The following is a 20,663-nucleotide window of genomic DNA, read 5'->3' on the forward strand; positions in this document are numbered from 1 at the left end:
CATAATGCAGCAAAAATATCCTTATAGTTCAATCTGTCATTCAGACTGACATCAGCAGCTTCTCTGGGCACCCTGTGCCAGCGCCTCAGCATCCTCACAGGGAAGAGCTTCTGCCTAAGAGCTCATCTCAGGCTCCCCTCGGGCAGGTTAAAGCCATTCCCCTTGGCCTGTCCCTACAGGCCCTTGCCCAAAGCCCCTCTCCAGGTTTCCTGCAGCCCCTTTAGGCACTGGAGCTGCTCTAAGGTCTCCCCTTCAGGAGCCTTCTCTTGTCCAGGCTGCCCCAGCCCAGCTCTCTCAGCCTGGCTCCAGAGCAGAGCTGCTCCAGCCCTCGCAGCATCTCTGTGGCCCTTCTTCATTAAATATAATCTGGTGCCAACTTTGTCTTTTCTTTCAACCTTGTTTGCAAGAACTGTCTTGCATTTACCCCTACCCTTACAGTCATAATTTCTTCTTCATGAACCCTGTTAGGGAACACACTTGCCAGCTGTTTTTTCACAGGAGCACTGTCTTTTCCTATAGGAGCTGGACACGCTTCCAAGAGTGCAGGCAAATGTGTGAATGAAGGCAAATGTGGCTCCCTGGAGTCGAGCAAACACTCCCCAAGTTTGCTGCAAGAGTCCATATGGACATGTAAGCAGCACTAAGGTCTCACCGGGAGGCTTCAACCCCTCTGCAGTCAGGGAAAGGGCATGAAGCAGGCTGAGAGTGACCCAGCTTCAGTCCCTCACCACCATCACTGCTGCACCACTGAACCAGAGCCATTTCTCCTCAGCCTTTGCATTCATCATATCCCCTCTGCTCCTAACACCATCCCTCTTGACTGTATTTGTACCCAATTACCCTACCTCACAGAGCTCAAGCTTTCATTTAAAAGGAAACTCAACCAGGCACCCAGCAATGCTGGAAGGCCATGGAAGAAGGCAGATCCCAACAGGATCAACAATGCTTTCCCAGACCTCCTGACCTGCCCCAGTGCAGGATCCCCATGCTGGCTCAAGCTGCCAGCTCTCTGAGGCTGCAGTGAGGATGAAGAAGGCTGCAGGAAGAGGACAGCATTTATCTGTCAAGACAAGCAGCAGCACTCCTCTCTCCTGGAAAGCCAGGAACTGCATGAAGTGCCCACACAGAAGATGCGAATCCATGAAAAACCATGGAAATGAAGTAGATGCCTACCCTTCCTCAACACAAGCTGTACAGGCGCCTGCAGTCCCAAAGCCAAGATATTAGTCAAGTCTGCTGGAGTTGTACCAGCACCAACCATGGCATTTTCCCTTCCAAGTGCTTACATGCCATGTAGCTTCACCTCCAGAGGATTTATCTCCCCGCTCCATTGCGGCTGATAAGAAACTGCTCCTTTTCAAGTGCTGAAGCATGAACATGTGTGCATTTGGCTTCTTCAAGGCCAGACTCACCTACCCAGGAGGAACAAAAGCTGGAAGCTGCCTGGAAAGCGCAGCTGGTTTGGCATTTGGCCACCCATCTCAGAGGTGAGAGATACAGACAGCGAAATCACTGCCTTCAGTGCCTGATTGCCAGTTCAGCATCGCAGGAGTGAGCTCTGCAGCTCAGCACATCCCAGTGCCTGTCCTGCTTTCAGGAGATGTTATGGGAAGGAATTGAACAGCCATGGGGAAGTCAGAGCAATTTACTAGCCGTTTGTTGCCTAGGAAAAGCAGGGCAGCTCCAAAGTACAGTGCCAAGCCCTTCTGCTGCGAGAGAAATCATTTACTTGCGAGTATTTCAAGTCAGTGTAACTGAGTCACGAACTTGCTTAGAGACGACTGCACAGCAGAAACATATGCAAAGGCCTCAGGGCTCTTTGTCTTACTATACCCTCACAGCACTCACTTGCTGTGAAGCTCAACAAATAAAGTCACTTCTGCTTCCTATTTAACACAGAAAAGTTTATTGGTAAAAATATGGATGTTGCCACTTCCCGTCAGTGGTACGAGGCGACCGAAGCACTGACCCCACCTTCCCCTGAGAATCCAGTCAGTTCCTACAGCATCAACACGAGCTCCCTTCATGTTATCATCCACCACACTCCAGGGAGCTGAATCCACATGAAGGATGAGCAGATGTCCCTCAGCATGGTAAGCCACTTCTTATCTATTATTGCCTCGTATCAGTTGTGCTGCCTATCGTCTTATAGTGAAGACAACTTAAGCCCCGCATTGTTTAATTAGAGGACCGCTGTATCCTTGCTAACATCTGCACTGTACACATGTAACAACTCTGATGCACAAGCTGAACACAAGGACAGAGCAGCTAAAGCTTGGGAGGAAACTGTTTTGTCTCAGCAGAAGCCATGGCTCCAGCCAGCAATTGCTCCGAGTGGGTCAGAGCCAATAGTTAGTTAACCCTTTGCTTTGCAGCTTGCTCACCATTCAACAGGGGATGAGCTGTGACAATTCACTCGGACATTTACTTCCGGCACCACCCTACTGGGAAAAAAGGGACATTTGTAAGGAAGAAGAAAAAGGCTTCTAAGAAAATAAGGATAAGGGATCAGCTAGTTGGAGACCCTCATCTGTGCCGCTCACTGCCTTGTCTCTTAGGGCACTCACCCTCCTTTGATCTCAACACTGACTCACTCAGGGCTTGATTCTTTTTCCTCTTGCTATGTTGCAAGTTTTGACCAGAAAATGCTTGACTGCTGGCCAATCGTCACTTGAATATGCAGCAGCAAGAGGCAGAGGGACAGATCCCTCCCACTCGGGATACGTCTGGGATCCACACGCAGGTTAGCAAGAGGCTTCAGTGGCTGGAGATGAACCAACGGATGCTTTGTCACCCTTAGAGAGGCCAGCCCTGGCCCCTCTAAGCCTCTCATAGCTCACTGATACACACCAGACCACACAGCTCAAAAGCCTCCTCAAAGGAGGATCCCTCCTTGCCTCCCAGAGCTGCATCCTGCAATACCATTACCTGCCTTACCAGCTCTTGCTCCTCAGCTGCATCTTCTTCCAGCAGCTCACACAAACCACTGCATGCATAAGCCCTCTTCCACAAAGCTGCTTTCTGCCAGACGTGTGACTAAATCCTCCTGCATGAGAGAGTCCATGAAATACCATAAGAGAGCCAGAACCTGACATCCCACAAGCTAAGACTGTGTAACACCAGAGTACCTGCTTCTTAACAGAGCTGCAAAGTCCAACCACAGCAGTTTTATTCTGTAATACTTACATACAAGGTTGTGTTAGGAAAATACAATTAAGAATCTTGCTAGTGTGTTAAAGCAAACTGCTGCCTGTTTCATATCCTTTATTTCTGATCTTCACAAGCAAACCTCCATACCACAAAAAGGAGAAGTAAAAAACCGCAACAGGAGGATCATCTACAGCCTTACATCACCGATCATTTTATATGCGCCGTAATCTTGTCAGACTGATCCTATCACAGCAACAAAGGCTTTACAGACACAGAAATAGAATTCTTCTGTAACTGGAATTAAATACCCGAGCCACTGAGGGGCTTTATGATACAGCTGATTTAGAATGGAATAAAACCAATTGGATGTAATAAAGTTTTTACTTACCACTCCCCAAAATAAAGAGACAAGCTCAAAGGCTATGGCTCATGAGAGGCCAGACATGAAATACACACAATTCCTAATGCATACTTTTGGAGGAAGCAACAGAAAGGGAAAGAGACAATATCCAAATCTCTCAGATAGAGCAGTTCTTTAACATATCCTGTTACATGAAGGAATTTCCTCTTTTTGTACCAAAAAGGGAAACTGATGCCTCATGGTTTTAAGATATTAAAAGATCTGCCTTAGCACCAGTAACAACACAATGTCAGCATCTTAAAAGCACGTTCCTCATTTCAATTCTCCAAAGCAGAGCCTTTGGATTTGCCTGATGCCATTTGGAAAGATGCTTGATTAAGCTGCAATCTGGACTTTTTACCCCAAGCAGTGTGCTGCCAGGTCCCACTGCCAGCTCCAGCCCTCCAGGGAAGTCACAGTTAGCAATGGGAAGGACTTTCCTTATGTGAGGAAACCAGTATTAATTTGGGCAAAAACCTCTTGCATGACCAGCCAGAGCTGGAGCAGGACTAGAACAGAGTAGGCAGCAATAAGGCATGTGCCATACCACCCTAAAGAGATAGGGATAGCAAGAAAATGAGATCAATTCAGTTAAATAACAAGATTATGGCGGAACTCCAATGCCTTACCATGACAGGCTGAGACTGACGGCAGTTATTTGTTGTGGTATGGTGGGGAGAAGTACCTACTCCACCACACTGGTTCTGAATGATAACACAACCACATCTCCTCTGCCTCACCATCGTGTCTCAGCCAGGAAGGAGAAGCTGCCAACTTCAGAGGAAGCTGCATGTAAAGGAATGGGGAAACCCCCAGTCTCTGCGTAACTGCTCTCCAGTAAGAGATCTCTGCACATGTGGCAGGAACTGAAGAGGTTACACGGCTATAGAGGAAGGAAGGAGTTAAACCATTAGTGAGGAAGGAAGGAAGGAGTTAAACATCTGCAAACCAGCAGCCAGGGGGCTTTCCCTCAGCCGGTCCTTACTCCAAGTCCTACAGTTCTTATACTTAACCCTATCTTCAGAAAAGGGGTAATTTTGATGTCTAAAGTCCTCCACACTGCAGAACCCTTTCTAACTCTCAGGAAATGATTGCAAACACTGTCAAATACGTGCTTATCCCAACAGACACAATTCCACTGTTACCCAGTTACTGAAGCTACCTCTAAGCCTCATGGGTCTTGGATGAGCAGGAACAAGGGCACTAGAACCACACCAAGCATGAATACAATGGCACCATCACCTACCTACCCTAAACATGATTCTTATTGTAAGGTCTGAGGAATACACACCCCATATACACACTGGAGAAGTGTCCCAGACGCTCACTTTCAGCTCAGTTGATAGTGCAAGGAATGCTGCAGTTGGCACAGGGACAACACGTAACCCCTGTGACAGTCCCTACTAATAACATACCTATTCACTACCCAGTCCCAAAAACCAGGTGGATTTTGAGACCTGTCCCTCAGCCTCTTTGCAGAGTCACCTCCTACACAGTGTTGATTTGTGCTGTTCACTTCCTCAATCCAAATGCTGTGTGGGTGCCGAAGTAAATATCTTCTCAAAACAGCATCAAGATCTCTTGTAACCTCACCAAGTTAGAGCATGGGTTCAGGTCCATATGGCACTCACCTTTCCATAAACCCACACTGGCCAACATGGAAAACTGCCCTTTAAGTCCAGATCTTAGAAGAGCTGGTGCTGGTTTCCCATTATTTTGCCTGGAAACCTTGTTTGGCTGCAATGGTGCCTGGTGCAAAATCTCTCGGGGGGCTAGAAGGAAGCCTATCACAGCAACATTCACACTGCAGCCCTAAGGGAGAATAACAAGTAATCTGCTGCTTTTAAATGCCTACCTCTAGAATCAGCTGTTTAACCTCTATTTACTGCAGGAACAGAAGAACAGATGACGCAATGATCAGGTTATCTGGTTTCTCAACAAATACACACTACGCAGAGGATTTCTTGAGCTTCCCCATAGCGTTACAGACCAGCGTTCAACCTTGAATTCCTACCAGGTCAGTATCACTTCACATGTCTTTTTGTTTCTCAAGTCCTTTAAAGCACCCTCAAGTCGCAGAATTACAGAATGGGATGGTAAGGACCTTAAGGTCAGCCAGCTCCAGTCCCCTGCCATGGGCAGGGACCCCTTCCACTGGAGCAGCTTGCTCCAAGCCCCTGTGTCCAACCTGGCCTTGAACACTGCCAGGAATGGGGCAGCCACAGCTTCTCTGGGCACCCTGTGCCAGCGCCTCAGCACCCTCACAGGGAAGAGCTTCCCTCCTACATCCAATCTGAACTTCCCATTTCTCTCCATGATTTTCCTCCACTACCAGTTCCTGTTTCTTCCTTTGCTCCTTGCAACAGTGCAGCTGCTTCCACAGCAGCCACCACAGGCTTGTCTGTACCATGTTTTGCTACCTCTCCAACAGCTTTAAAGCTTCCATGAGCATTTAGTTGTGCTCTCTTAAAGAAGTACAGGAATAATTTTCCATGTTTTGAAGTCTTCCCCTTTGCAGCCACCAGAGATAAGGTCCTGCCACTAGCTTTGTGTTTGAAAGGAAGGGGCTTTGTCTTGCTCACTTCCCCCTTCCTGACCCAGAGGCCAAAATCCTCCTTAGGAACTTGCTTGGAAGCATTTACTGGCAGGACCAAAGCACCTGCAGCAGGTCAGAAAAAGGACAACATTTACTACTACTTGCAGGTAGTAAGGCAGAGACACAGAGCAAAGCAGTCAGCAAGAATTCCTCTCCTCAATCCCATTTCCGGTACTTGTGTTCTGCTCAGCACCCTGGCAAAACACTGCTCCCCTCAGCACCATGAAAACAAAGACATGGGCAAAACCCAGCAGTGTTTTCCTATTTCTGCACTGACTCACCATGAGCTAAGTGAATAACCAGCTGGCCATCACTGGGAGGTGGTGCAGGCACACTGCATTGACAAGGGGGATTACACAGCAGCACTTGTGCCTCTCACCAGGCACGGATGCCCCCAGCCAGGCTGAGTGTGCCACAGGAAAAAGGGGATGGAACATGAAAATACTTCCTTTGGAGCCTCATAACCCCAGCCAGCAGCCCCAAAGCACTTACTCTGGAGGATGGCGTTCCTTCCTTCTCCTCCCATGTCTGATTACCTTGTAATGGCATGGCCAGGTAATCGGTACAGTTTGACCCTGGGGAGTTCTCAGGGCTCCTACTTGCAGGATTGATCACTTCAGCTTAATTCTACAGGCATTTCTTCCTTCACTTAACAAAAAGCAGGAATGTATTTGTGCATTCTAGTGCAAGCCTTTAGCAGCTACATTGCTTTTGTACAATGAACTTTCCCAAACCCACTGAGGATAGCAAGAGTGCTCTCAGAAAATCAGTTATAGTTGGAACAAAATACAGTTGATGAGATATTCCCAGATGACAATGTATGCACACACATGTGTGTGAGGCAGTCATATACGAAATGCAAGACAGTCCAGTCCCATAGAATGAGGGGCTTTAACGAGGCTGTGCAGAGAGATACATCCTAAATTTTATTCCCCCATATAACTGGGAAAGGAGAAGCCTTTTGTTCCAAGCAGACACCACCAGATTGTGAATACTGATCACAATAATATTCTTGGAGGCCAGAGGAGGCCACAGAGATGCTGCAAGGGCTCTGGAGCCAGGCTGGGAGAGCTGGGCTGGGTCAGCCTGGAGAGGAGAAGGCTCCTGAAGGGGATACCTTGGAACAGCTCCAGTGCCTAAAGGGGCTGCAGGAAACCTGGAGAGGGGCTTTGGACAAGGGCCTGTAGGGACAGGCCAAGGGGAATGGCTTTAACCTGCCAGAGGGGAGACTGAGATGAGCTCTTAGGCAGAAGCTCCTCCCTGTGAGGGTGCTGAGGCGCTGGCACAGGGTGCCCAGAGAAGCTGTGGCTGCCCCATCCCTGGCAGTGCTCAAGGCCAGGTTGGACACAGGGGCTTGGAGCAAGCTGCTCCAGTGGAAGGGGTCCCTGCCCGTGGCAGGGGTTGGAGCTGGAGGAGCTTTAAGGTCCCTTCCAACCCAAACCAGGCTGGGATTCTATGATTCTATTATAAAAGCAGCTCTGGATACAAGCTCCAACCCACCCCACTATGATCCAAATCACATCGGGCTCCTCTTGTCACCCTCAGGATCTTTTGTCAGCTGCACAGTGGTGGATCAACACGAACACACCTTTCCTGCCTCCCCCTCTCCCAGATGCAAACACCAGCAGTGGCGGTGCATGAGCTTTCGGCTGAACCGCTCACTGGCAGCAGATGGATGAACTCCTAAAGCTCCCTGTAAAGAAAGCAGCCATGTAAAAACCAGGCATCTTCTCCACATGCAAAAAGCAATTATGCTAAAGACACAGGGAGAGCCCTGCAAGGTCCAGATCAAAAGCCAGAGACGTCGGAGGCGAGAGAAAGACCTATCAAATTCACCGCACTTTTCCCAGCTTAAGGATCAGAAATGCAGCGTTCTGGCTCATAAATTCTACTTCCAGCAAATTCAAGCTTAAATCCCCCCGAAGGCAATAAGGAAAAGGCAATCAACAACAACTCTAACCACTTCACAGATGCTCCTGTTTAGTTTATACAGCACTTCTTACAGCATTCAAATGGGTAAAATGGGATTTCAACGCAGGGGGGCTGACGGCAGCAGGCAGGATTCCTCGCTGAAGATACCAAGGGCAAAGGAAGTTCTGAGAAGCATCATATCGGTTATGATGAGTGAACTCAGCGTGCTCAGCCTTTGCTCATTTTAATCTGCCACTAAGCAAGCTTGGCTAAACTGAACATCCTGCATCTACAGTGCCTTAAAAATCCACAGGAATCACCAAAATGAACAAACTGATGCGTTCCCTGGGAAGCCATGAAAAAACTCATCACTATTTGTTTCCAACTGTTGTTCTGCTTCCCGAGCCAAATGTTCCCAAGTCAGCTGCGGTGGCTGAGGAGTGACCGGTTAGAGCTGGAAAGTTGTGGATTTTAAATTGCAGCTTGAACACTTTCAAGCTCTTTAACATCTTTTATAGTTCCAGGTCTGCCTGTTCCAAAAGCGGAGCCCTCCGACGCCACAGCACATGCCCTTATCCCAGCATCTTCCAACTAAAGCCATCACCCTGGGGAGAAAACACTTGGCTTTGCCTGTTCTGCTCTCACACCAAAAAGATGTGAGCTGTGTAGTACAGAAGAGGCACACAAAAGCAAGGGGCGCCCACCTCAAAGCATCAAGGTCATTACCCCTGTGTTCACAAAAGCAGAAGCAGCTTCCAGACTCCTTGCCCCACTCCCCAGCATCCTCCCTAATTTACAGTGAGTGTGTTTGAAGGATGATATCCATTGCTAGGGCTCCAGGAGATGACAAAGGAGAAAGAACCATTTGACTGCAGGATAACAGAACACTAACCCAAGTCTTCTTTACCTTGCATCCTCTTTTACTCACTCACATTTGAACAGCATGGAGCATTCAAGACCAAATCACTTGGACTTCGTATTTTTTACTGGACCGAAGAGTCAACAGTGCAGAGATTCTGTTGGACAAAGCTTCCTACTGTGAAACACACAATGTGTGCATTGTGCCAACCTATCTCCTGCAGGGCAAGGAAAACAAGGCAGGCTTGGAAAAAACACACACATGATGACTGCAGCCCCCAGTCCCTCCTGGTACTTTATTCTGCTCCTTCTCTAGGTACCGCATTTACAGAGTCCTGTTGAGAAGGTCTCAATACAAATACTTTTGTGAGGTCTGGACAACCCCCATGTTGTTTCTCTTGCATCAAAGGTACCAGCTCTACCCTCTCTGTAGAAGTATTTAAAGCATAGCTGAGGTGGTTGGTCCTGCCTTAAAACCCCCTGAATTCTCAGGATAAACGACATTCCAGAGGGTGATGCATTTGGAACTTAAAAGCAGAAACACATTTTCCACTATTTCTAACATTGTTTGAAAGATACCCAACATCTAAAAAGCAGCATTTACCTCCTTCCTCTGAGTTCCCAGAGCTCATCACCCGGGGAAACAAATTGTACCGAAGGAGAAAACAATAATCTCCTTATGTTTTGGGTGTTCACGTCCCTTTCCAACATCTTCACCCCTCACTCATCTCAGAGGCAGTTCTGCTTCGCTTTGCTTGCTTAAAACATTCATTACAAGTCATCGAGGCCAGGAAAGGATTAGAAAAGCACTGGCAGAAGATGCAAAATGCAACAAGGCTGTTAGGTGAGAGAAATGAGACTTTCAGAAGCATAAACAACAATCCAGCACTGAGCAACCACTTGTGCTTCAGTAGAAAATTCCTCTCTCTCTCCATTTTAAGCAGGTATATATTAAGAAAAGCAAATCATGCACAGCAATGCGAAGCAGCACCTTGTCAGAACCAGGTCATGAAGGCTTCCTGCCCACTTCCAGGCTTCCTGCCCACTTCCAGGCTTCCTGCCCACTTCCAGGGAGGTGTCATCTGTGCTTTACAGATGAGACACGCTGACCACACCGACGTTAACTGACGTACCTAGGTATGAGGAGGAGCAGCTTCAACAGCAGAACTAGACTGCTTCCAAAACTGAGATCCCCATCCTGTGCTCTGGCCATGCTTCACCCCTTCAGGCAGCAATGGAAGCACTGCTACTGGAACTAATTAAAGGCAAATCAGTCGAGCCTAGGAGCCATGAGGTGGGAAAATATCCTGCCCAGTGTCCAAGAAAGCCAGATAAGCAAAGAGGCTGCTGGAGAGCCCGGCTGTGAGAGATCCCAGGATCTGCCAGCTCCATTGCAAGCCTTCACTTGTTCCCTCATCCTTATTTCTTCACACCAATTAGCTGCAGCATTTCACAACCAGAGCCCAAGTCCACATAAGCTTTGAAATCCTCACTTTCCCACAAGATCCTGAAGGATTCATTAAATCTATTAGATGGCTGACATTTAAAATGCCTGTTTTCCTTCACAGGTAGCAAAGCCAAAATGCTTTCACAGCAACTAAAGCGGTTCCGCAAGCACAGCGACTGAGTTTGTGTGGTTGCAGCATCTCCCCAGAGGTCAGGTATTTATGCTCTGTTCCCCCAGTCCATCAGAAAACACACTTGGTTTACACCTGGCGAGCTCTTTCATCCTCGGATGGCACTATAGGAACCAGTGGGAGGAATAAGGTAACAGAGATGGTTGTGGAGCAGGGACTCATTTCCCAGATGAGCTGTGAGTTACCAGGACAGACTCACTTTCTCTCCCTGCCGATACAAAAATGTTCTGGACCCTGATCCAACACAGAAGAGAATTACATCACTTCAGGTGATGCACTGGTCACTGCACGTGTCAAAATATCCATGTCTCAAAAGAACAACATTAACTGCCCTCAATCAAATGTCTACCTGTGGATTGGGAAATGAATTGTCTGTTGTATTGAGCATCCATTAATGCTGTAATTAGACTCTGTGTCCAGAAACATGATTTTCCATCAGCCAACTCCACAAAGAACAGCTTTGCTGAAAGCCTCTTCACACATCCCATCACAGCATGGCGCCGAGGCGTAGAAGGAAGGCGAGGGGGAGGCCTCCTTCAGCAGCTCCAACAGCACAGCACACACCACACACTGCTCCACAGACACAGCCCACAGCCTCTGGGGCAGTCACTGCTTTCCTTACCCACAGCCACATTCCTCACCAAGGACTTTGGGCCTCTTGCTCTTCCGCAGCAATGCACATTAACAACGTTCCTTCTACCCAAAAGGCCAGGCTGGCTCCAGTCCTCCTGACAATTCACTCCTCAGGCAGCAGACCCTGAGATCACAAAGGCTCAGCTGAAACTTCAACCTTCCAGGTTTTAACTTCTCATGTTCCAACAATCCTTCTAGAAAGCATCTCACCTGGCTGTTGCAGTTGCTCCCTCCCCTCCCCATGTCCAATAATTCATTTTTACCTCAACAGCAGATGCAGCTGCTTTCTTGTAAAAACCCAGAGTTTAAAGATGACTTCTTCCACTTGCCATAATCCATTGTGGGGGAGAAACAGACAATATTGTATTGTTCCCTGTATGACACTTTGAGCTGTACTTTCTGCTCTGAACACACTGAAACTCCACTTGAGGCTACAGCAATTTCCATGCGGGAGGCAAAGGAGGATCTTGTATCTGATCTAATACAGGCTAAATCAATGTGCACTCATTTATTGCTTCTAGTTCCCATCAGCTCAAGGAGAGACACTGTCCTAGAGTTTCAAGGCTATCCATGCTGCCTTTGTCTAGGAAAAACATCGGAGATCTGTTGAGAACCCCATCTGAATGCTTCCCAGGAGTGTGGGTGAGGGATGGGAGTCACTAAACCCTGGCTGCTTCTCACTGGTTTCAGCACATCATTTTGGGAAAAGTCACACAGGATTGCATCCCTTGGGTCTGCCTTCTACAGAAATGCAGTTCCTGTTAGTCATTCACTCTCAGAGGTGCTGGGAAGCTTAATTAGAGAGTGTGCAGAGCTTGGAGATTTTCAGGTAAGATGGATTAGGGAAGGGCAGCATCATTCGCATGGATTCAAGTGATGAAAGCACTTCCCTATGTCTCCTTCAGCTGCTGGAGCTTGAAAGGAAAACTACCCAGCACCACAGTCCTATGTGTTGTAGTCAGAAAACCATCAGCACCACAAGGACCATGGTTTTCTGGATGTGGTCTGAATTCCCATCACCTTTGAAGGATTCTGACCTTCTGCTGTGGCTGTAAATGGGAGCTCCCTGGAAGAGGTAGGTGTCTCCAGCACAAACTAAGGCAGAGCATTACTATTTCTCTCCATGCAAAGATTTTCTCCTGCTAAGTGTGATTAGGGAGAATATTTTTTGCAGCTGGACATTTTATTTAAGAATATAATTTTCCACACAGTTTTCTCCTTTAGCTTTCATTTATTCTAACCCAAGACGCTCAACCCAGAAGAGGACTCTTCTGCAAGGTTCACTCCTGCACTTCAGTCCTTTCTCTCGACATCAACAACAGACTTGTTTTCAAAAAGCCCTGTTATTTCAAGTTGTCTGCATTGACAATCAACACCAAGAGTCCAAAACTATAAATTAATTTATCCAAGGACCCGATTGTAACAAAGCCACACTATGGATCAAGTTGTTTGTTTGACTTCTAAAGCAAAAGAAGTTCCTTAAAAGCCATGAGAGCTGAGACACTGAAATCACACAGATACACAGTGCTCAGGATGGAATATGGATCAATATTTAGAGAGGTTCATTGACACAGCAACGCAAACCAGCTTGGTTCTTATCTGTGTGATTTAACACAACTTCACACCTTTACACCCACTTTGTCCTTCCCTCTGTGTCACCTGGGAGGAGGCTGGTGGGTCCTTCACTGCAAACAGTCCCAGCTGGTATCTGGGAAGGGACTTAAATAATAGCTGTGTGTTTCACCTGCCACCATATCCCCAAGAGCTGATGGCTGGGCACAGTAACAAGTGAGCTACTCCTCCACATGCTGGCTGAACCATGAGAGTTTAGGCACAAGGAACACAGAACCAGAAGGAAACAGCCTTCTGAGCTGCCCTGTCCCATGCCTTCATCATCACCCTGGCAGCAATCCCTCTCCTGAAAAGGGCTTCTCACATCCCTGAAAAAGACAAGCTGAATAAAAACGTGAAATCACACAGTTCTGTTAATGCCATTTCAGTCCTCAGCAGAGGAGTGGAGGCAGAACAGAAGGGAAACGTTTGAATTGCTCACAGCCTCCATGGGACATTGTGCATTTCACAGTGGATTTCCTTTGCAGGCAAAGAGGAAAGCTGGACCACACATTCTGCTTCCTAAACAAGCTTACTTTGCAAGCAATGGCATCAGCCTGTTCACTCACTAATTCAAGCTTCCCGCTTCTCAGAGATAAATAAATGTGCCTTTCAAGTTGTTTCTCCAGCTTTCCCCTTCTAATCTTTTATCCCCCTCTCCCAGTACTCCCTGACTTCACAGGGCTCTGTATCACCCAGTATCCCTTGCACAGAATAAGCTTTGTAATTTCTCAGCAAATTCAACTTGAACAGTGAGTAAAACACAGCAAAACTTCTTCAATGCCAAAAGACCCTTTATGCAAAGAATCCCAGGAAATGAGTTCTCAAAAACCACAGAGCAATCTTTCAAGCAGCACAAAATTGGTCCCTAAACAGTTTCCCTGTATTTCAAGTGAAGCAGACTGGAACAGTTTTATTTATTAATATGCTCATTCTCACACTTGTGCTTTAACATGGTGGCTTTAAAGAAGTTGTGTGAGGTTTATCACTGGGTTAAAGAGATGGGAGGTGGGTGGAAGAAAAAAATGAGTGAAGAGGGATGAAAATTACTCACAAGAAAGCCTATAAATACACCAGTGGGGTGAGGAAGCATTCTCTCTTCCATTTAACTTTAAATTAGACAGCTAAACTTTAAAAGACAAAGAGATGTAATGGAGCAATGATGCAGCAGAGCTAAGAGAAAGTCAACTGGGCAATTTAGCCAGGGATGTGTATTGCAGAGGTGGGAGAGGAGGAGGAAGAGGAGGAGAGGGGAGAAGGAATCTCCACTGTCAGGAGCCAGCCCCTGGCTCAGGAAGTTGCAGGAGGAAACCGAGGGAAGCCACATGATTGTGATAGAGAAATCACAGCACAGGATCACAGAGGCGGTGTGGAATAGAGGTATAATGGAGGGAAAAAGGATGCCAGGCCAGGAAATTATTTATTTGTTCCAAACGTTAAGCTTGTGGCAGCAAGGGCTTGAATAGGCTCACAAGACCTGCGCATACACCTGTAATGCAGATTGGAAGTTAGAGGATGTGTTGAGCCAAACTGCTCAAATACACTCGGTGAGGTATAACATAAACCAGAAACTCACTGAATGTGCACAACCACATCTGCTGTTCCCATCTCTCCCAAAGCAGGGCCATGGCTTTGACAAAGATACACTGAGGAAAAACCAATGCTGTCAAGAGATGGGCTTGTGTTTCCCCCCCTCCTGACATGCACAGCCTGGCGCTGTCCCACTGAATACTTTGGGGCGAACACAAGTGTATTGTCTAAAAGTACTCCAGCTTCTTTGATAAGAACACGCTAAAGATGTTAAAGGGATTTAGCACCACATATCACTTTCCTGACTGCAAAAATCAGAATGTAAACTAGAAACAGGCAAAACAAGAGTTGCAAAGGAACAGGAAAATCAGAGCAGCTGTATCTGCCAGCTCAGGCCACAGGTACAGCACAGTGGCCACTGCTGAGGAAAGGAGATGCCAATGTGCAGGAAAGGAGATCTGAGCTTAAGGACAGTGGGGTCCGAGCTTACTACATGGAAACCACAAAAATGTGTGTTAGAAACAGCAGTGAAGGACCTGTCTAACCAGTGTCCTTCCCCTCGGTGCTGGGAGCAAACAAGCAACACAATAAGCAACTTCCTGATCTGGTTTTCCCAGGCAGGCGGCCGGGACGCTGAGTGACAGCTCCCAGAGGTTCAGGGCCTGGCAAGCACTACAAAGAGCAGCCACCACAAAGAGGGAAAGCAGCGAGGCCAGCACGGCAGGCAGGAAACAACGACAAAGCGATCTTACTTTCATTGGGCAGCTCCTCCCGGTCCACATCATCGAGGGGGGCTGAGGCGCTGCTTCCACTGTCATCCAGGGTGAGGATAAGGGGAACGTCATCATCCATGCTCACAGCCATCCTCTCCCTTCAGAGGCTCCTGCTCCAAGCGCTTTAAACGATGCCTGTTTCAGTTCCACTTGTAACCCTGATGTCAAAAGCTCTCCCCGGGGATTCCTCCATCAGGGGTGTCTTCTATACGTAAGAATACAAAGGTACGCGGAGCCATTCCTCGAGACCACAGCTCAAAAAGGATCTAGTGATTTGCCTTCAAAACGCAGCACAGGATACCAACGGCAGGATTTACACCAAAGCTAAACGCAGAAAGCCGGGTCCAGGCTGTTCCTGCGAGCGCACAGCTCGCAGCGCGGCACGGAAGCAAAAGAAAGTGCTTCTTGACAAACTCCCGAGCACTCGGCGCAAGAAGCGAGCGGGAGTGACGCAGCCAGAGCCAGCATGATGCTAAGTGTCACCATCACACATGGCTCTGTCCCGTGCCATGCCAAAGCGCCTCAGCTCCAGGTGCGGAGGGGAAGGAGGCCGGGTCGAGGCCGCACACATGAAGTTCCCGGGGGCTTTCCTACTGGGGGATGCCACCGGCACAAGCTCTCGGGTCTCTTTAGGAGCCGGAGGAAGAGAAAACTCAAGCAGGGCCTGGACAACGCCACGGGACGCTCCTACGACCGGTGCCGCCGCGCTGCCGTCACTCTCCCGTCTGCGGAGGCCGCATCCCTTCAGCAACAGGCCGAGCCCCCCCCGGGGCACCGGACATGCGGCTTCGCGGCGGACAACCCCCGGAGCTGCCGGGACCGCGGCCTGCGGGAGACACGGACACCGGGACCGGGCTGGCACCGCGCTGTGAGGGCCCCACTCCCCTCCGAGGCCCCGCCGCCCCCGGCCCGCACAAACCGGCTCCATCCCCTCCTTTCCCCCCCGCCCCGTTCCTGCGGAGCCCACCCCGGGCAGCGCCCCCCGCCGCCGGCCCCGACCCCCGGTACCCGCACCCCGGCCCCGCCGAACCGGCGCCCGCTGCGACAGCTCTCCTCAGCGCCCCTCGCGCGCAGCCCCGCCCCGCCGCCTCTCATTGGCCGCGGGCTGCGCGGGCCTCTCGCTCCAGCCAATCCACGCTCCGCGCACGCTTCGCCCCGCCCACCGCCGGCCCTCCGCCCCGTCGAGAGGCGCTGAATTATTCCCGCCTCCTCCCCATCCACACGCGCGTTTGGCCTCGCCATTGGGTAGCGGAGCTGTCACTCCAGCCAGGCGGGGATGCTGATTGGCTTCAGGCTGAGGCGGTGGGAGGAAGGGGCGGGCTCTCGGGGAGATGGGGGGGGCTGGCTGCCATTGGCTCTGCTGAGGACCCCGAGGAGCGGTCGCCTAGCAACGGTGAGGCGCGGCGCCGGGCCCACAGAGGAGGAGATGGCGCCGGTCGCCATGCTCTCGTCAGCCGCTGCTCGCCCTAAAGGCTCCTGCGGGCTGCACATGCGGACTGCTACAGCTGGCTTCAGCGGAAAGCAGCCGCCACCGACACAACCGCAACCACCGGGCAGGCAGTTTCCTCACAGCATCCCCTCTGCCAGCATGGAGAGGCCGCGCGGTGCCCAGGACACAGAGCAGGGAGGCTGCTGCGGATGAGGTGAGGTGTGTGCTGAGGGACACGGGAGCACAGGTAACACTGAGCACACATAAAGCCATCCGGGGCTGGGCACAGCCGGCCTGGGGAGCTCAGCAGTCCTCAGGATGAGTGGTCCTTTGCTGGCAGACACAAAGGCAAGGAGTCGGGGTTGAGTCAGTGGTGGAGAGCGTGCGGAGCACATGGGGAATGAGAACTCGGAGCAGCAGCAGGCAGGACCGCAGCTGTGACTGAGCAGCAGTGGCACTGGATAGGGTGAATCTGAATCACAGTTCGGGTTGGAAAGGACCTCAAGATCATCCAGTTCCAACCCCCCTGCCATGGGCAGGGACAGCTCACACTAAACCATCCCACCCAAGGCTTCATCCAACCTGGCCTTGAACACTGCCACAGGATCATAGAATAGATAGGGTTGGAAAGCACCTTGAGATCACCTAGTTCCAACCCCAGCCTCATTTCATGCACATTTGGTGTTGGCTGCACACATGCATCAGCCTCCTGCAGGCAGGGCAGTCCACAGCACTAACCGAGCAGCTTTGGCTCATGTGATGGATGCACAGCTCCGGTAGAAGAGGACAGGGCAGCAGTAAAGAGTCAAATGTGAGAACCACAGGACAAAATCCATACAAGCCATTTATATTGTAAGCAATACGGTCCTTGTGGTGGAAAGAGTAAGTTATCCACGGCTTAGATTTCGGGGCAGTTAGCCCTGATTGCTGCTGGCTCCCGAGTGGATCCCACTCATCCACCCGCTGCTAGGGAACAGGGCTCTGGCTCTTGTGTCAATCCTTAACCCTCTTGTCTCCATCTAGTGTCCAAACCACACTTTGGTTTCTCTCCCAGCCCACTTGGGACACCTGCAGGCTTGTTTGGCACCGTGCTGACATCCCCATGAAGCTGACCAGCCTCAGCCCCATCAGCATCCCCTGATGCCCCAATTGCCTTCGTGTCCCTGCAGTCTTTACCCGGCTGCACAGCACTTGCACTAAGGCAGAGCCTGCCAGGGCTGGCTGGGAGGACACCAGAGCATGACAACACGACTCACTGACATTGAGCAATCTTGCCTTTCAAGAGCAAGAATAACCTTTCTTGCCGATAAGCTGGACCAGAAACACAGGCTCCTGGCTGGCTGCCTAAGCTCCAGTGCCCTTTGTGTGCTCAGGTGGGTCTAACCCCAGTCCTGCTGCTGCTCGAGGTGGCAATAAAGGCATTCCGGGGGGCAGTGATGCCCTTAACCTGGCTGGGTTTGTCCCTGGATGAATTTGAGGGAAGGGGTCCCTTTGTGTGGGAGTTACCAAGCTCCCAGTGACTTCCCTGCAGCCTCCCTGCCCAGGGGAGCAGACCCCAGGTCACCCAGCCCGCGTCCTTTATGTGCCTCCCTACCTGCACTCCCTCAGACCGAGCTGCACTTTCCCACCTGAGGAATGGAACCGGAGGAGCTGCTCTGCTCGGGCAGCCTTTGGACACACTACCGGTGTGCAGATCACACAGCAGCAGCCCGTGGACCAAACATGAGGCCCAGCAGGTTTGCCTTGGCCCATTTATTTGGTGATGAGCGTGGTGTCGCTGTGAGAGCACCTCGTGACCCGCAGTACAAACCGCAGGATCAGGCATTCACTCAGCACGTCCTCATCACCAGAAGCTGCTGAAATCCCTGGGGCAGATCCTTCCCCATCCAGTCCAGGGGCATCCCACCAGCAGCAGGACGCAGGGTGATGCGAGTCCTCACCTTCTCCTTCCTTGCCAGAGGAGACCATTAAAGCGCTGATGAAAGGCCAGCAGAGAGCCATCAGGATGGCCAGGGCTGGAGCACGTCCTGTGCACAGGGGCTGAGGGATTGGGGCTCGTTCAGCCTGGAGCAGGGATGGTTTTAGGGGGCTTCAGAGCAGCCTGTACCTGTGAAGAGGAGGTGACCATGAGGACTGAGCCAAGCTCTGTGCAGAGCAGAATGAGAACAGACACAAACCAGATCAAGAAAGGCTCTGCCTGGACATAAAGGGAAACTTTTCACCCCAAGGACAATCAAGTAGGGTCAGAGGCTGTGCCTGCCCCTCTGTCCTCGAGCCTTTCCACACCTCACTGACAGGAGAGCAGCCCAAGCCCAGTCACCTGCTTGAGCAGGTTGGACTAGAGATCTCCTGCAGGCCTGTCGAGCACGGGCGATGCTGTGACTGTACACAAGAGGGAGGATGAAGCAGGACTCCTCTCATGGAGCTGGTCAGTGGAGGTCCCCATCAGGGCCCTCAGACCTTACCTGCCCCTGTGGCACCCACTGCACCCAGCTCCATCCCTGCCTGTCCCCACCACGCTCCGCTATAGCAGTACCTGTGCCTGGTCCTTCTCCTGGACTCCACGCTGCAGGCAGTCCTGTCTCCTGCTGCTCCAACTTCCCAGCTGGACTTCCCGGTCAGAAGGAACCTGACCCATTACCGCACCTCTGATGACCACTGGGCAGTCAATGGGAGCTGCTGTCACCACCAGGGCTGTCCCGCTCTGGTGCTGCAGGAGTATGCCCTGCGCAGGGAGGTCACTGCCCGCTTGGCACTGCGGGCACGTGCGGCTGCCAGCACAGAGCAGCCCCAGCCTTCATTTCCAGCCATGGAAAGGCGCAGGGTCCCCATGGACTTGCCCATCAGGAGGTCTTGGGTAGGCATCCAGAGGGACGTCCACCTTCACTTCCAGGGAGGCCTGGCCCTGCAGGTACCCGCTGCCGTGCTGCTCCTGGCCAAAGGAGGTCCGGACACACGCTGTGACCGACCCAGCCCTGGAGAGCCTCGGGGGGCCGCGGGGGCTGTCAAGGGACCCCCGGTTTTACACCTTCCTGGCTTGGGGTTGTCCAAAGCCTGGCAGGGCCCATCCGAGGGGGTGCTTGGCCAGCCCAGAGACTGGGGTCGTGCTCTGCCTTTGGAGCGAGGCTCGCTCTCAGGACGCTTCCACACACAGGATGTGTCCCGTTCCGACCCCTCTGAGCCCTCTGCGGCTGGCGGGTGGGCAGCTCTTACCGGGGTGCCCCTGCAGCAGCGGGAGAGGCCAGGCTGGGCTCGGGGGGCAGGCGGAGGGCTCCAGAGCAGCACCTGCAGCTTGGCTACATCTTCCTTGGTCATGCGAGGAGCGGCGCGGGCCGGGCCGAACAGGGACTCATCGCAGAAGGATGGAACGCGGCCTCTCAGCCTGCGGGACACAGGAACCATGCACCAGGACCGGCCTCCACACACCAGAGAACATCAGGGTCACCCAGGGCCCTCCTGAGGGCCACCCTCCCACCCCTGGGTACTGAATAGAGAGACTCAGGCAGGGATTCAGGGATTCCTGAGCTAGGGTTTTACTGTGTATAGAGCACACAGAGCGCAGGAGCTGCAACACCGGGACCAGGTGTCTTCTCTCAAACCAGTGTAGAGCCCTCCTGTTGATGAGCCTTAGAAACAGGTAAATGGCAGTGAAAGAAACAGCTCCAGGAGCCTGTCAAATCAGCCCACACAAGGACACGCAGTTACTCTGGCCTGAGTTCATCAGCAACAGGACAAAGGGTGATGGGTTCAGACTGAAACAGGGGAAGTTCAGGTTGGAGACAAGGAAGCTCTTCCCTGTGAGGGTGCTGAGGCGCTGGCACAGGGTGCCCAGAGAAGCTGTGGCTGCCCCATCCCTGGCAGTGCTCAAGGCCAGGATGGACACAGGGGCTTGGAGCAAGCTGCTCCAGTGGAAGGGGTCCCTGCCCGTGGCAGGGAACTGGATGAGCTTGAAGGTCCCTTGCAACCCAAACCAGGCTGCGACTGTACCCAAACACACATCCCGATGCCGTTCACTAACGGAATTCCATGAAAGCACCGGGATATTTCTTCCCAAACGCCCCCCCCCCCCCCGCCCCGAGACCATTCCTCAAACTCACAGCCCTTATTCACCCGACTGACGGAAGAACGGGAGCGG

General features: G+C 51.2%; 1 protein-coding gene and 1 long non-coding RNA gene across 8 annotated transcripts in view; one reads left to right on the top strand and one right to left on the bottom strand.

Annotated features, from left to right (window-relative positions):
* Nucleotides 1-16,196, bottom strand: part of TPCN1 (two pore segment channel 1) — a 46,920-nt gene extending 30,724 nt beyond the window's left edge. The window contains exons 1-2 of one of the 4 annotated variants that reach the window (XM_065692978.1): nt 16,114-16,196; nt 15,079-15,925 (exon numbers count right to left, since the gene is read on the bottom strand). In XM_065692978.1, the coding sequence (XP_065549050.1) occupies nt 15,079-15,190 (112 nt within the window). In that variant the 5' untranslated portion in view covers nt 15,191-15,925; nt 16,114-16,196. Of the gene's footprint in view, nt 1-11,193; nt 11,266-15,078; nt 15,926-16,107 lie in introns of those variants that run through there. The other 3 variants (XM_065692979.1, XM_065692980.1, XM_065692984.1) reach the window with 3 other exon arrangements.
* LOC136021114 (uncharacterized) lies at nt 1,949-13,420 on the top strand. 4 transcript variants are annotated; one of them, XR_010615673.1, is made up of 4 exons: nt 1,949-2,093; nt 5,442-5,567; nt 7,692-12,260; nt 12,397-13,420. It is a non-coding gene; the product is annotated as an uncharacterized LOC136021114 (long non-coding RNA). The 4 variants fall into 4 exon arrangements; XR_010615674.1 differs by having other exon boundaries at nt 7,692-12,014; nt 12,091-13,420; XR_010615671.1 differs by having other exon boundaries at nt 1,958-2,093; nt 7,692-13,420.
* Nucleotides 16,197-20,663: the final 4,467 nt, after the last annotated feature.

The sequence above is a fragment of the Lathamus discolor genome, chromosome 12 (assembly GCF_037157495.1).
Source record: "Lathamus discolor isolate bLatDis1 chromosome 12, bLatDis1.hap1, whole genome shotgun sequence".
Lineage (NCBI taxonomy): Eukaryota > Metazoa > Chordata > Aves > Psittaciformes > Psittacidae > Lathamus > Lathamus discolor.